The 15,928-nt window shown below is 51.1% G+C and overlaps 1 protein-coding gene across 1 annotated transcript in view; it reads right to left on the bottom strand.

Annotated features, from left to right (window-relative positions):
• NUP210 (nucleoporin 210) overlaps positions 1 to 15,928 on the bottom strand; it is a 104,804-nt gene that overhangs the window by 76,755 nt on the left and 12,121 nt on the right. Inside the window, exons 2-4 of the mRNA XM_045990659.1 lie at positions 8,365 to 8,501; positions 6,889 to 7,020; positions 3,167 to 3,263 (exon numbers count right to left, since the gene is read on the bottom strand). Coding sequence (XP_045846615.1) covers positions 3,167 to 3,263; positions 6,889 to 7,020; positions 8,365 to 8,501 — 366 coding nt within the window. The remainder of the gene's footprint in view (positions 1 to 3,166; positions 3,264 to 6,888; positions 7,021 to 8,364; positions 8,502 to 15,928) is intronic.

The raw sequence follows: 15,928 nt of genomic DNA, 5'->3' as shown, positions 1-15,928 counted from the left end.
TGATGATGGTAAACCCTGAAATATGAGTACCACCTGCTTGGACAAAGTGCTTCACGCTCACAGGTGTGACAGGTGAGGCCCACGGAAACTAGGAAGCAGGCCCAAGGGCACAGACCCAGCTGGGGTGGGGCCAGCAGTGCCCACCAGGCTCCCAGGGCCTCCTGTGATGTTCTACCCACCCCTCTGGGCCAGCTCCTGCCACTGGGAAATGATGTTCAATGACCCTCCAGTGTTGGGAAGAGGGTATCACACCCATCTTACCGCCCCACGATAAGGCATTGGGCTGTGGGGAGAAGCCCCACATTGGGAGAGAAATTGGGATGCAGAGACCTCACTGTGTAGGCAAGAAGCAGGGCTGGCTTGAGGGACCCTTTCCACGTGGTCTCTCTCTCTCGCAGCCTGTGACTTACAGGGGAGCCCGCCTTTCCACCTGAACAAGAGCAGTGTGCTGGACATGCTTCCATTCTCCCCAGGATCTGCCGGCTGCGGTAGTGTGCTGTGACTGACTTCCCTGTCTGGTTTGACTAGGTGTCACATGCTGCTTTTAATGAAAAACCCAGGGCACTCTGGTTGCAACCTGCCTTAGTGCTTTTGATTTTGATTGACATTCAGCTCGTGTGCAGAGTGCGTGGACGCTCAGGGGGCTGTCACGGTAGGAAACGCACCTGCTAGCACGGACTGGGGCAGGGAACCAGTGTTCTCTGAATGTCTAGCAGGTGTCAGGCCCAGAGCAGGGCTCCGAATACCATATGGACCCACACAGCCGCCCTCAGAACTAGCCACAATACTCCCCTCCCTCCGACAGAGGGGGATGCCGATGCCCAGACGGGCTGCACTCCTTGACTGAGGCAATAGGCAGGAAGTGACAAGGCCAGGTTGGGAATCCGGGTCTCTTTGACTGTCCAGCCCATGTTCCTGGCTTTGTGAGACACCAGAAATTCCAGAGCTCATGCAGAAGACAAAGGTTGAGGGCCCCATTCCCTCCCCCCCCCCCCAAGATCTCTGACCCAAAAGAGCAACCCACCTTGCACAGTATCAGTGATGTCTGCCATGGGAATAGGCATGGGTTAAGCCGAGATGTTCCCTAAAGCCTGGACTTGGAAAAGTGTAAGCAAAAGACCAGATTCTTAACTCCCCACAAAATACTTACTAATTGCAAAGGGATAGGGCAGTGACTTCACAGTGGGGCACCTGCGCAGGCACCATCAACCCCAAGTGATGACCGTGAACGTCGTCCGTGACAGACCACCAAACCGTGATACGATACAATGAGGAGAATACAGAAGCTCACCTCTGTGATCTTCCTGCCAAAGATGCAAAGCTCTGCATCTAATCAGGAGGGAATATCAGATTATCCCAAAATGAGGGACATTCTACAAAACAACTGAACTGAAATCTTCACAAGCATCTTGGTCCCAAAAGAAAGAAAGACCAAAGAGCTATCTTAGGCTGAGAAAGATAGGACGACAGATAGCCAGTGACTCTGGCTGGGTTTTGTGCTTCCTGTGAACGACATAACTAGGATAGCTTGGCAAGGCTTGAATGAGGTCTGATGACTGTAGGCATCAGTGCTCATCTCCTGATTTTGATGATGTTGCGCGTATGCCAGAAAATGTCTTCGTGGTAGCAAAGGCACATTAAAATAATTAGGGACATCAAGTTGGCTCTCAGATGGTTGGGACACCATTTTTTGTACTATACTTGCGAGTTTTCTGTAAGCTGAAAATAGCTGCAAAGTTTTAAAGGGGCACCTGGGTGGCTCAGTCAGTTAAGCATCTGCCTTTGGCTCCGGTCATGATCTCACGGTCCTGGGATCGAGTCCCACATCGGGCTCCCTGCTCAGCGGGGAGCCTGCCTCTCCCTCTCCCTCTGCCTGCTGCTCCCCTCCGCCTGTGCTCTCTCTCTGCCAAACAAATAAAAAAGATCTTTAAAAGAATTTCTTTTTTAAGTCTTCCTCCGCAACTAGAGAGTATGTTAAGTGAAATAAATCAGTCAGAGGAAGACAAATACCATATGATTTCACTCACAAGTGGAATTTCAGAAACAAAATAAATAAGCAAAGGAAAAAGGAGAGAGAGAGAGAGAGACAACCCAAGAAAGAGAGTCTTAATTATAGAGAACTTGTGGCTGGCAGAGGGGAGGTGAGTGGGGGGATGGATGACATAGGGGATGTGGACTAAGGGGGTCACTTTTATGAGCGCTGGGTGATACATGGAAGTGCTGACTCACTATATTATACCCCTGAAACTAACATAACATTGTATGCTAACTATACTGAAATTAAAATAAAATTTATAAAGATTATAAGAGAATATTTTTTAAAAATTAGATCTTCTTCCCTTAAGAGACTTTAAAACCTGATTCGATAAGGCCTGAGGCACTGCACGGTAGCAAGGGATATGAGCCCAGCCCTTGGGTCTCCACCAGGACTGGCCATCAGGACCTTCTGCTCCCCATCTTCTCTGTGCAACGTGTCATAACCACTAGCCACGTAGCAAACAAGCACGTGAGACACAGCCAGTACATCCAAGGAACTGGGGTTTTCATTTTACCTCATGTCAATGTAAATAGCCAGGGCCGGCGGCTACCGTATCGGCTAGTGAAGATTTATACAGATGTGAGTCCAGTTCTAGCTCTGCCACTGACCAACTTGACCAGCGGCTTAAATCTTTGTTTCTATGTCTGCAAAACGGCAAAAATGGTGGTACATAGCACGGAACAAGCCCATCTGTATCCCCCAGTGCTGGACAACAGCCTCTTGCTCCTGTGAGGGCTGGAAATGTCTTCCCAGCCACAACCTGTCTCCCCTTTAACTCACCCCCAGCGGAGGGCTGCTCTCTGAGGCCACGTGCAACCCTTCCCTGTACCATGTGACGGCTTCCATTATCTGGGGCAAGTCTTCTCTTCCACACCTGGGCATGCCAGCCTCCCTCACCATTTCCCACACCCAGAGCGCACCCCAGCGGGCAGCAGAAGCAGCAAGGTTCCCATACAGCTGTGGGAGCCGAAATGCTTGTCCTTGCTCAGTCATGGGGGATGCCGGCCAGCATCCTGACGACCCTGGGTTCCTTGCTGATGTTGATGCTGCTGCTCAAAGCCCCCACCCTGCGTGGAGCCAAATGACACCTCCTTCCTGCTTTTCCTGCAAAGGTGAGGCACCTCTTACCGCAGAGCGTTGTGGGAGTCCGAGAACCCATCAGCCTCCGTGTCCTTCACGATCGTCCAGTCAAAGACCAGCCCAGCCAGGGTGCTGAATGTGTTCCCTGCAGGAGCAGATGGGGGAGGATGCGGGGAGCAGAAAGGCATCAGAGTTAACTCCCTGGGGCCAGGGGGAGAGGAAAATGCATTCAGGACCACCCCTCTGCAAAGCAGGTGTTATACCCCCATTTCAAGAAAGGGAAACTGAGGCTTCAAGGGTCAGGGGATGAAGGGCAACAGCTCATCTCTCCCCTGGATGCTGGGACTCCCAGGGTCCCTGTGTGGAGGAGATGGCAAGCCACCCAAGCCAGACTTAGCTCTGCAGTCCGGCTTGCGGTCTGGGATGTCAGGACATGTGAGCCCAATTGGGACCCAGTAATGATTTTGGAGACAGGACTTAGAGTGGGTCCTAACACTCTAGTGTGAGTACAAGGTCTGGTTGGGCGTCAATCAACACCCCGCAATGGGGTGGGAGATGGCAACCAGTGGCTCTGAGGCCCCATCTCCTAGGAGCTGTGGCTTTGCTTTCACCTAGGCAATGCTGCTTTCACATTGTTGAGTTATGTCCCATCATCTCAAATGAAGAAATGCACCAAATAAATCCAACTCCCAAGTTCTCTTGGAAAGTCTACAGAGCCAGCTTCCTAGGCCAGTGTCCCTCTGTAGACCAGTGGCTGGCTCAGCCTTGCTAGAAGGGATCATGGTCTTGGATTTGCCACACTCCCCACCATGCCCTATTGCCCCCCCCCCCCCCCCCCCCCCCGCAATAGTCCTCATCTGCATTCCCTGCCTGGCTGGCAACCCAGATAAGAGCATCTGGGATCTGGAAAAGCTCCCTCTACAGTGCAAAGGGTAAGGCACTTAGTGCCAGATGGGCCCCAGGTCCTGCTCCACCCCACCTGTGGGATCTCAGAAGCCAAAAAAAACAGTGCTTAGCAGAAGCCCCAGAAAACCGGGCTGCTGTCTTTGCCATTACTTTTAGGCCAACACAGAGTTACACTGTGACCCAGCAATTCCGCCCCTGCAGATGCGCAAGAGAAATGAAAACCACGTCCACAAAAAGACCTGCACATGAATAGTCACAGCAGCATTATTCACAACGGCCAAAAGGTAGAAGCAACGTAAATGTCCATCAACAAAGGACTGGATGAACAAATGTGCTCTCTCCACACAGTGGGATGTCATTCGGCCATACAAAGGAAGGAAATACTCGGCACAACGTGAATGAACCTTGGAAACATTATGCCAAGTGAAAGAAGTCAGACTCAAAGGACTGTACCATTGTATGATTCTACTTATAGAAAATGTCCACAATAGACAAATCTATACACACCAAAAGTAGTGGTTGCCAGGGTCCGGAGAGAGGAAAGAATGGGAAGTCACTGCTCAAGGGTACTTGGTTTCTTTTCTGTACTGACGCAAATGTTCTAAAGTCAGCTAGTGTGATGGCTGTACCACTTTGTGAATATATGAAAAACCACCAAACCGTACACTTTAAATGGATGAATGTCACGGTATACAAATCTTTTTTTTTTTTCAAGTAAGTTAAGGCAGGAAATAAAACAGAGTAGTCAAGAGCAGGTGGTCAATAAAGTTTTATTGGAACACAGCCACTATACAACCTTTAGGGCTGCTTTAGAGCGACAGTGGGGGGTGCCGAGTAGTTAATAGCAGAGACGGCGTGGCCAGTAAAGTCTAAAACCTTTATTCTCTGGCCCCTCACTGGAACAGTCTGCTGAGCCCAGGCCAAGAGAGTGGACTAAAGGACTAGGCCGGAGCTCAGACTCTGGTTGTGTTACATATTAACTATATGTCTTCTCCCTGCACACACGTGTGTGTGTGTTCACCCTCTGTGCCTCGGTCTCATCACTGGCCGTGAAATGAAGTTAGAACATGCAAAGTGCTCAGAGGAGTGCCTGGCCCCAGCATGGCGTCAAGTGTGGTCATTTGTTCCCAAGATCAATGAGTCATCCCCGTGGGGAGCTCCTATCATCTCGCTGTGCAAACCCCTCCCCCAGTTCCCTCGCTTGAAGACCAAGTGCAAACCCCATGTGGGCAATGCAAGGTCCTTTACCTCCTACATCCCCTGCCCTGCCACCCTGCTGTGAATTTCATCTACTCCAGAAGAAAATGGCCTTCCAAGGTGGGCAAACAACACACTCTTCATGGCTCGGGCAAACAGCATGTCCGTAAGAGACCATCCTAGCTTCTGTCCCCCACACCCAATTTCCAACGTGCCCAGGTTGCCTTACATCTGATTTGATGACAAGCAGCACCTACTGGGATGCACGTGGTCCCCCCTACAGCCTGAGCTACTGGGGCAGAAGCAGCCCTTCCTTCCCAGCACCTGGCGGGACGGCCGGCAGGTGGAACTGCTCAGACGCCACCTGGCTCACTGAGACCCGCTCTGTGCTGCCCAGCACGAAGCCCTGTACATGCTTCTCACTGAGTCCTTGCAAGCCCCACATAAGCGTCACTAGCTCAGTTTCACAGACCAGAGAGCAGATCAGATAAGTGAGGCAACTTATCTGGTAAATGAATGCACAGGAAGGAGGGACCTGATCGATGCTCTAGAACCGTGACTTTGTCCTCCGGGCACACTCGGCAATGGCTGGAGATACTTCCGGTCATCAAAACTTGAGTTCTGGGGTGCATGGGTGGCTCAGTAGGTTAAACATCTTTCTTCGGCTCAGGTCATGATCCCAGGTCCTGGGATTGAGCCCCACATCAGGTTCCCTGTTCAGCAGGGAGCCTGCTTCTCCCTCTCCCTCTGCCTTCTGTTCTACCTACTTGTGCTCTCTCTCTCTCTCTGTGTTTCTCTAACAAACAAAGTCTTTAAATAACAAACTTGGGGAATTCTACTACTTCTCATGGGTGAAGGCCAGAGATGTTACTGAGCACCCTACAAAGCATGAGACAGCCCCTACCACAAATAACTCTCCACCCCCCAGTGCAGATACTACCCTAAGTTGGGCAGTTCCAATCTAGAGAATTTTATTTTTAAGCAGAGGGAGCTGGAGTGGCCAGGGAAGGTTTCAAAGGCAAGGTGAGCCAAGGACTGGGCCTACGTTTTGGAGATCCCTCCTCTGAAAGACATCTGTTGCCTGAGTCACTTTCTCCAACGGGAATCTTAACCTGCAAGTTTCCCTTTGCTCAGCTTCCCAAGAGGTCAGGCTGCACCCAAGACAGGCCAAGAACAGATCTCCTCAGAACCCCAGAACAATGCAGAGTTGGACTCTGGTGAAGTAAAGTGAACGACGGCACTCGGGCCAGCACAGGGAGGCGACCCGGTGCACCCTGCAACCCGGACCAGGAAGCCAACCCCAGCCCTCAAAGCCGGGCAAGGAGGACACTCCCACTGTTTCCAGCGCAGTGACCCAGGGAGCATCTCCCAGCTTCCTACTGCTGCCATGACACCGGAGGTCAGCTTCCCAAAGACATGCATTACCCAGCACGGTCCCGGGCACAGAATCAGCCTCTAGAAACTGCCAAATTTCCTATCTCATTGGCCCTGCCACAGAGGGCAAAGAGTGTCAGCCCCCCGAGGGTCCAAGAGCCACTCGGTGGTCCTGACCTCGTCAGCGTCTCCCCAGCACCAGCTCTGCCATCGGCCGGAACCACCCTCCCCAGGGAAACGGCAGGGCCGGACGTGAGGGGACAGCGAGCAAACTGTCGGGGGCCTGTCCTCACCTTCAGAGTCCAGAGCTTGGACCTTCAGCTCCAGGGGGGAGTCCTCCAGGTAGAGCTCACGGGTCGTGGAGACGATCTGAATGCCGTGGATGAGGTCGACGATGGCATCACAGCGGAGGACCTGGCCTGTGGCTGGGGGATGGGAACGGAGGGGTTGGCACAGAAGACGGCACCCGACTGCCACTCCACCTCCAGGGTCTCCTGGGTCAGGTGCTCTCGCACTTTGGCAAGGACGTCAGCACCCAACAGAACCACCACCACGATGTGCAGCTGGGAGAACCACACTGACCCTCAGCATCCAAGCCGCTGACCAACACACGGGCCTTCCGGAAGTCAGCACAGACCCGTGCAGAGTAAGGGCTCGGAGGCATTTTCATGGCCTCTCTTGTTCTTCAGCAACGTGAGCACCTACATTTACAGCTGCACACGAGAAAACTCCTCAGAGAAAACCTGGTTTTGCTTGGGGTGTGATCACTAAGTTAAAAGCCCAGGGTACGTTCCGATGAGTTAGCACCCAAGAAGATAATGCAGTTTGGAGTGCTTGTCCCTATGCTCCAATTAGGAATTGCACCCGGAGTTCGTCAGCTTACACTGGTTTTTATACGAGACCATCAACTGTACTGCAGAATGAAAGGGTTGTGTGAACGAGCGCATAGCCTTTTTCACGAGCTCCATAAGGGCAATTCATAAATGGCATCACCAGGGGACTCCTAAGCGGAAAGATAACAGCAGGAGACACAAAAACCTCCTGCCCACCCTCCCGGCACCAAGAAACCACCTGGGCCCCACTCATGGTACCTCGTTAGAAAGCACCACATCAAAAGCTTTCCAAAAACTCGTATGTAAAACTCGGAACCCATCCTTGGCAGCAAATAACTCCAAAGAATCCTAAGTTGTCCCCTGGACAAATATATTTGTTTTTCTATATAACACCCCACAGGCACGGAAAACAGTCTAAATGTCCAACAGCCGGGGATCCTTATAGGACAAGCCCCTGTGAGGAATGGTGTTGAGCCATTAAAAATAACCCTCTAAAAACAAAAACTTCGCATCATGTTAAATGGCAGAGAGCATGCCAGAAAATGCCATTAATTATCTTCCAAGCAGTTTACAACCATAACAGGTTAAACTAAACATGGGCCGTAAAAGAACTGCAACAACTTTTTTTCATTTTGACTCAAGACCTATTGAGGAGTTATTTGGTTAACAAGTAATTACTTAGAAATGAAAGGCAGACTCCACAGAGGGAAGACAGGACATAGTGCTGACGGGAGGGGCCAGGGTGGGTCCTGCCTGGGCATCTTCTGACCCAACAAGAGAGAGAAGCAGGCTGTGGGGCTGAGGTCTCGGGGGGGGGGGTGGGGGGGGGGGCGGGCGGGGGGGCACAGATGCAGGGAAGGCGAGGGGGGGGTGCCGCCTCCGGTCTCTTGTCCCCCTCCCCCACGGGGATTCCCACAGGGCACTCAAAGCTCTTACTGATGTCCTCGGCGAAGATGATGCTGGTCAGGCGGGCAGGCTGGGACAGGCGGGCCTGCACCACGGCCTTCTGGGAGCACTGGGCTTCATCGGCGCCCAGTGGCTCTATACTGGCCACCTCTGGCCGGGTCGATGACCTGGGGCAAAAAGGTCAGAATTTACTCTCTGGAGCTACCCCAAGAGACACAGCCGGGGCCGGAAGCCAGAGCTGCAGTTCCCCATCCCGGGCTCCGTCCCAGACTGAAACACAGAATCGAGGTGGGCAGTGTCCAGGATCTTCCCACCCAGGGAGAAGTGCCTGGCAGACGCGACCACCTGGGTGCGCGGGACCTCCACACGCACGCGCCCACCGAGCAAATGAACCAGGAGACCAAACACGGGGGAAAAACCTCCATGTTCAGTAGATGGTCGCCTGATCAGACTAGTCTGGAACTAGGAAGAATTCTCTCTTGGTGGGAAAACTGCCTCTGGGGTCTGGTAAGGAAGAACCACCGTGTGTCACAGCAGGCACCCAGCATTAGCCACCACCAAATAAGTCCCACAAAACCTGGAGATCGCTGACTGTAAAGATAGCAAGCAACCGTAAAGTCCACTGCGCCCGGAGCTGACAGTAAGGTGACGCGGGGAGAAAGGCACATCACACACAAACAGACCAGTAAAATCTATGAGCTGCCTTCCCATGGAGAGACGGGGCTTGACAACAACAGGTGGAAGGGAGAGCGTGACAGGAGGAGTGACCCAAGGTCAGTGCCATGGTTTCTCACCTATGACACGGCCTGACGACAGTTTTGGGATCCAGGCAGGATGGGAATGAGTGGGTATGAGCAGAGCAGATACTTCCTACAGAGCTGGTTATGGTTCTCTGCAGACAGGGGGTGCCAGGGAGCTGCTTGGGGAGGCCTCTCGGGGCCTACCACAGGAAGATCAGATGTCTGGGGCAAGGCCCTGAGGTGGGAGCAGCCAGGAGCTCTCAGAGAACAGGAGGGCTAGTGTGATCTGAGGCCTGGGACTCAGGTCAAGGAGATGGACAGAGGCCAAGGTCAAGGAGATGGGAGACGTTGACCAGAGCCTGTGTTCTTAACCACCACCCCAAGCTGCTAATGGCTTTCCTTGAAAATCTTTCAAAATTTGGAGTCTGATCCTCACAGGGAAATGTAAATCAAAACCACAACAGTTCACACCTCGCACCTGTTAGAATGGCTATCATCAAAAAGAGAAGAGATAACAAGTGTTGGCAAGGATGTGGGGAAAAGGGAACCCTCCTGCGCAGTTGGTGGGCATGCAAATTGGTGCAGCTCCTGTGGAAAACAGTATGGAGGTTCCTCCAAAAAAAAAATAGAACTACCATATGATTCATCAATTCCACTTCTGGGAATACATCCAAAGTAAATGAAATCACTAACTTGAAAAGATATCTGCACCCCACGTTCACTGCTGCATTATTCACAACAGCCAAGACATGGAAGCAACCTAAGTGTCCATCGATGGTCAACTGAATAAAGAAAATGTGGCACGCACACACACACCCACAGAGTGGAATATTACTCTGCCAGAAGAGAAGATAATCCTGCTCTTTGCAACAACATGGATAGATCTTCAGGGCGTTACGTTCAGTGAAATAAGTCAGAGGGAGAAAGACAAAAACTGTGCGATCTCACTTGTATGAGGACTCTAAGAGCAACCAAACTCACAGCAGCAGAGAACAGACTGGCGGCTGCTGCAGGTGGGAGATGGAGGAAATGGGCGAAGGGGATCAAAAGGTATAAACTTCTGGTTATAAATTAAATAAGTCCTGGTGATGGAAGGTACAGCGTGGTTACTACAGCTCACAGTATTGTACCGCATATTTGAGTTGGTTAAGGGAATAGATCTTAAAAGTTGTCAGTACAAGAAAAGAGCCGTAACTGTGTGTGATGGACCAGATTCACGGTGATCATTCTGCAACAGACACGTGCATCACCTCACTGTGTTGTACCCCTTACACTAATACTATGTTACACGTCATGCATATGTTTTTTTAATAAGATTTTATTTATTTCACAGACAGAGATCACAAGCAGGCAGAGAGGCAGGCGGGGGAGGGGGAGGAGCAGGCCCCCCGCTGAGCAGAGAGGCCGATGTGATGCGGGGCTCAATCCCAGGACCCTGGGATCATGACCTGACCCGAAGGCAGAGGCTTTACCCCACTGAGCCACCCAGGTGCCCCACGTCATACATATGTTATACGTCAATTACAACTCAATAAACCTGGGAGGAGAAAGTCCTTAAAGGAGATGGTGGGGCTTGAGGCCAAAGGGATGGCAGGAGCCGAGATCGGGGAGGTACTGGAGACCACAAGCAAAGAGCTTAGATTTATTGTGAGAGCAATGACAAGCCACGGAGGGATCTGAAGCAGGTGCACAATTCAAGCCATTGCATACTGTACAGAGCAGGGGTAAGGTGTTGCCCTCAGGGCGCTTACGGTGTACTCCAGGACCCAGGGAAGGGGTGTCCCCCATGCAGAGTGTCCAGCACTCATTCCTAGAGGCTGTGCTCAGCACAGCGGCCTGAACACAGCAGGAACTACCCGTCTTTGCTTCCTTCCCAGCCCCTTGCTTAAACTTCCCGGAACACCATCGATCTGGAGTATTCAGAAAGAAACTTGTTTAAAACAAAACAAAACAAAACAAAACAAAAAAAGGGCCCGGTGTAAAAAGCAATGGTGTGAAACAGAGCCCAAAAGACCTCTCCAAGTCTTCTGGCTTGTCACCGAGCGCCTCTCCTGGGGCCAGGTAGGCACAGCGGCCCCACCACAGGCACCTAAGGATGACAGCGTGGCACACACATCACAGACCCATGCTGAGCAGCTGGGGGGTGCCCGGATTAACACCTCCATGAACATACTCAGAACACGGAGCTCGCCCACTGTCATGCAAGGAACCCCCAGCCCGCGAGGAAATACACCGTGGTCTCCTCGCAGTGGGATTTCCTCTGAGAAAAGAGCATGTGAACAACTGAGGAAAGATGACAACACGGGGCAGGAATGCACATGCAGAGGAGAAGGTGAGAGGAGGTGATGAGAGGCAATGAGGCTCACGGCATGCTGGAAACGCACTCTGTTTAGCTGCTGGCAGCTGTGCGACTCGAACATAGTTTTCTTTGTTCCTTTTAAGATCTTATTTATTTGAGAGAGCATGAAAAAGAGCGAGCACGAGCTGGCGTGGACGAGGCAGATGGAGAAGCAGACTCCCCACGGAGCAGAGAGCCCAACACGGGACTCGATCCCAGGACCCCCAGGATCACGACCTGAACTGAAGGCAGAGCCACCCCGGAGCCCCTCTAAACTTGTGTTCAAAGGCCATTAAACCACACACACGGGCACGTATACACACACAGAACTGAGTGTGGAAACGAAAAAATTAGAGAATTCACACAGAACAGAAGAGACCAAGGAGGCAGGACAAAGAAACGTAATGTGGGATCCCGGACGGGGTCCAGGAGCAGAAAAAGAACCTCCATGGGAAAACTGTGACCTGCGAAAAGTCTAGAAGTTGGTGACTATTCACCGGAGCTGGTTTCTTCATTTGACCAAGGTTCCTGGTTGTGTGACACATGAACTTTGGGGAAGCTGGGGACAGGGTGTAAGGAGATCTCTGTACTACCTTTGTACCTTCTCTGTAAATCTGAATTATTCCACAATTTTAAAGTAAAAAAACAACAACAATGGAAGGATGGATAAAGAGGCAAAGCAGAGAGGATTTTTACGGCAGGAAACCATTCTGTACATTATCATGGTGGTACAGGTTGTTACACATTTGTCCAAACCCACGGAATGTATGACGTCAAGTAGGGGCCACGATGTGAGCTATGGACTTTGGGTGACAATGACGTGTGGATGTAGGTTCGCCGATTACAACAAATGTTGACAGTGGGGAATGTGGCAGGGGATTCTATATGGGAAATCTCTGTAATTCTGGCTTAATTTCTATGAAGCTAAACTGCTCTAAAAAAAAATAAGGTCTATTTCAAAAGCCAATTCCTATTTTCCATTTCTACATTTGAGAACCAGTGTGGTCTACGTCACGTTCAACGGCCCCTGGCGGCCAGACATCGGGACTCTTGGTTTGGGCTGAAAACCCTTCCCCACTCTCTGAATCTCAGTCTCAAGAATGAGACAGGGGGAGCCACCTCTCCTCCAACTGCTGCACAGCAGCAAGTTAATCGGAGGCAGAGGAGAATGGGGCTAGGTCAGGTCAAGCTGGAGAGGCCGGAGAATCTCTCTCCCGCCTCCCCATCCCCCACGCCCAGCCCTTCCGCAGCCACCCCAGAGAGACCCCGCTAGCCTCAGCGCACCTCTCACTCCCAAGCTAGGTTACATCCGGATGCGGGCCTCAAGGCAGCCCCGTCCAAGAGGAATAAGGCAGATCCCATTTAGCGGATTTTAATGGCCTTCTTAACAAAAATTTAACAGGTGAGATGAATTGAACGTTGTTCAGTGCAGTTTGGGATTCACACAAAATTGAGTGCTAAGTACAGAGACTTCCCATACTTTCCACCCACACCCCCAGCACACACACACATACACACATTTGTCTTGCCCGTTGTCAACATGCCTCTCAGGAGGGCACATTTGCGACGACAGGGGAACCCACAGACACATCACTATTGCCCAGAGCCTCCAGTTCACGCGGGGGTTCATTCTCAAGGCTGCAAATGAGGATGTGTAGCCGCCATCCATAACCTGACCCTGAGCAGCATCGCTGCCCTAGAAACCTTGGGCTCCACCAACGCATCCCTGTTTTTCAAGTTCCTATGAAAAAGCCGTATTAAAGTAATAGGTGGGGGGTGACTGGGCGGCTCAGTGGGCTAAGAATCCGTCTGTGGCTCCGGTTGTGATCCCGGGGCCCCGAGAACGAACCCCATGTCAGCCTCCGGGCTCCCTGGTAGGTGGGGAGTCTGCTTCTCCATCTCGCTCTGCCCCTCCCCTCTCACTTGTGCTCTCTAATAAGTAAATTCAAAAAAATAAAAATAAAGTAACCAGCGAGTTAATTTCAACTAGACTTAGGGTATAACCCAGCATATCCCAGATGTCATCATCCCGACACTTGGCCCAGCTGTCCTGCTGGGCCTCCTGTCCTGTCCTGCTGTCCTCGTGACAGCCCCCTAAAGGACAGCTTAGGACAGCCTTGGGTGTGGTTTAGTTAAGTAGCAGAAGGGCTCTTTTCAGTTACCTGCTCTTTCTGGGACATCCTGAGGCCTGCCTGCTTCGGACCTACTTTTAAGGGGCACTAAAGAGCCACAGAACCTGGCAATTTATGTGCCCAGGTCACAGTGAGGGTCAAGTGGAAGACGGATAAAAAAGCACATTCAAAATTGTTTGCCGGGAATTTGTCGGGCAGGTCCCATGGGGACTCAAAGTCCAACCAGAGACTGCAGGGGGGTAGGGGTAGGGGTGAAAACCTAGGGCTGTAGCAGCAGACAAAGAACAAGGACAGAAGTTGTTGACGATGGCTAAACCTGATGGTACGAGTATCGGTATTCATTACATTATTCTTTTTTGTACTATTTCAACTTCTAAATATAAACATGTCCCCAACAGCAGACATAACTTGGAGAACTATTGCTGTGCCCTCCTCATTGCACACGGAAGTAAACTGAGACTCAGAAAGAAGAGGGGACTAGTTAAAGGCCATGCCGAGGGCCAGGACATATGTGATCCAAGACCAAATTTGGGTGTCTTTTGCAGTTCGAGTCCCCTCCCGGCTACACAGAAGTGGGGTCTCTGCATTCCGCAGCTTTCCAGGTGGGCTCAGAACACCGTACAGATACGTGTTCCTGAAGAGTCAGGCTGGCCCCAGGGTTGGGCACGGAAGAGCTGGCCACACGTATGCAATTCTGCAATGTTTCTGCTGCCAGGATCTGGCAAGAGATGAATCACCTTTTCCAGAGAGGGAGGATGGACGGGTAATTCTTGAGACATCGTTGTTAATCACGTCAAGCCAGGCAGACAGAGAAAGGGAGTGCCAGAGGAGATAAGAGACGGGATGATGGGCAGGAGCACTTCACATCTGGCTGGGGCTGAGACCTCTAGGGACCGTTTTTTGATTAGGATAAAAAGCATGGGACACTTGTCTGGCTGGCTCTGTTGGAGGCGTGTGTGACTCTTGATCTCGGGGTCATGAGTTCAAGCCCCATGTTGGGGGGAGAGATTACTTAAGTAAATAAAACTTAAAAATATATATATATGGGGGCGCCTGGGTGGCTCAGTTGGTTAAGCGTTTGCCTACAGCTCAGGTCATGATCCTGGGATCCTGGGATCCTGGGATGGAGCCCTACATCGGGCTCCCTGCTCAGCAGAGAGTCTGCTTCTCCCTCTCCCTCCCTCCGCTTGTTCTCTCTCTCTCTCAAGTAAATAAATTCTTTTTAAAAAATTTTAAAAAATATATTATGTGTGTGTGTGTGCTGGGGGAGTATAATTAATCTTATGTGTCTCCTTGACTGGGCTAAGAGGTTACTTGGGCAAACATTATTATGGGTGTTTCCACAAGGGCATTTTTGGGTGAGATTAACATTTAACCAGTGCAGTGAGTAAAGCAGATTGTCTCAATGTCAGTGGGCCTCACCCAATCAGTTGAAGGCCTGATAGCCCAAAAGGACTGACCCTCCTCCAAGTAAGAAAGGCTTTCTCTTGCCCGAACACCTTTGAATTGGGACACAGGCTTATTCCTGCCTTCAGAACATGCCTTTGATGTTTCAAACTGAAACATCAGCTTTTCCCAGGTCTGCAGCCTGCCAGGCTTTGGATGGGAGTTACACCATGGGCTTTCCTGGGTCTCTAGCTCACCCATGCCCCTGCAGATCTTCAGGCTCGTGAGCCTCCATAATCACATGGGCCAATTCCTCCTAATAAATCTCTTTATATATAATAAAATTATATACTATCGGTCCTGTCTCTCTAGAGAATCCTTACTAATACAGGAAGAGGCCAGAAGACAGCAAAGGGAGTCACCCGCCACGTATTATGCCCAGGGGTGAATATGTCTGTCCGTCAGATTGCTTGTCCTCCAGCAGGCCTGTCTGGGACAATGAAACCGAGGCTCAGAGAGGGGGAGCCATTTCCCCAGAGCCACACTGCTGTAAGTGGCAGGGCCAGGGGTCATGGGAAGGTCAGCTGTTTACCCCACTTTGTGTTTTCTCCATGGAGTGACACACAACACAGGAGAGGATACACAGAGGAACTATTCTTCCTGGACTCTTTATGGATTTTCGTTATTATTCTTTCAGTTGCAAGCACTGGAGGAAAAACAGACATATCGAACTCGTGCACTCATGCATGTTAATACTGATGACAACATCAATATCCTAAAAAGTGAGCCATTTTGTAGGAAAAAGCGAATTCCAATATGGGTCAAACATTTAAAAAAAAAAAAAAAAGGCCCAAGCCTGACAGTGGCAGGAAGAGTCTGTAGTTTGGCAGTGGGGGGCCTGTGGGCTCCAGGAGTGGGGGCCTGAGCCTCGCCCAGCAGCCACACCTTCTCTCTGGTGCTACTGTATCCACTGCCATTTTCCAAGGTGTCGGGAAACA

Source organism: Meles meles, chromosome 20 (genome assembly GCF_922984935.1).
Source record: "Meles meles chromosome 20, mMelMel3.1 paternal haplotype, whole genome shotgun sequence".
Taxonomy (NCBI): Eukaryota; Metazoa; Chordata; class Mammalia; order Carnivora; family Mustelidae; genus Meles; species Meles meles.
The sequence above is the reverse complement of the archived record's forward strand: the minus strand, read 5'-3'. Positions and strand labels throughout refer to the sequence as shown.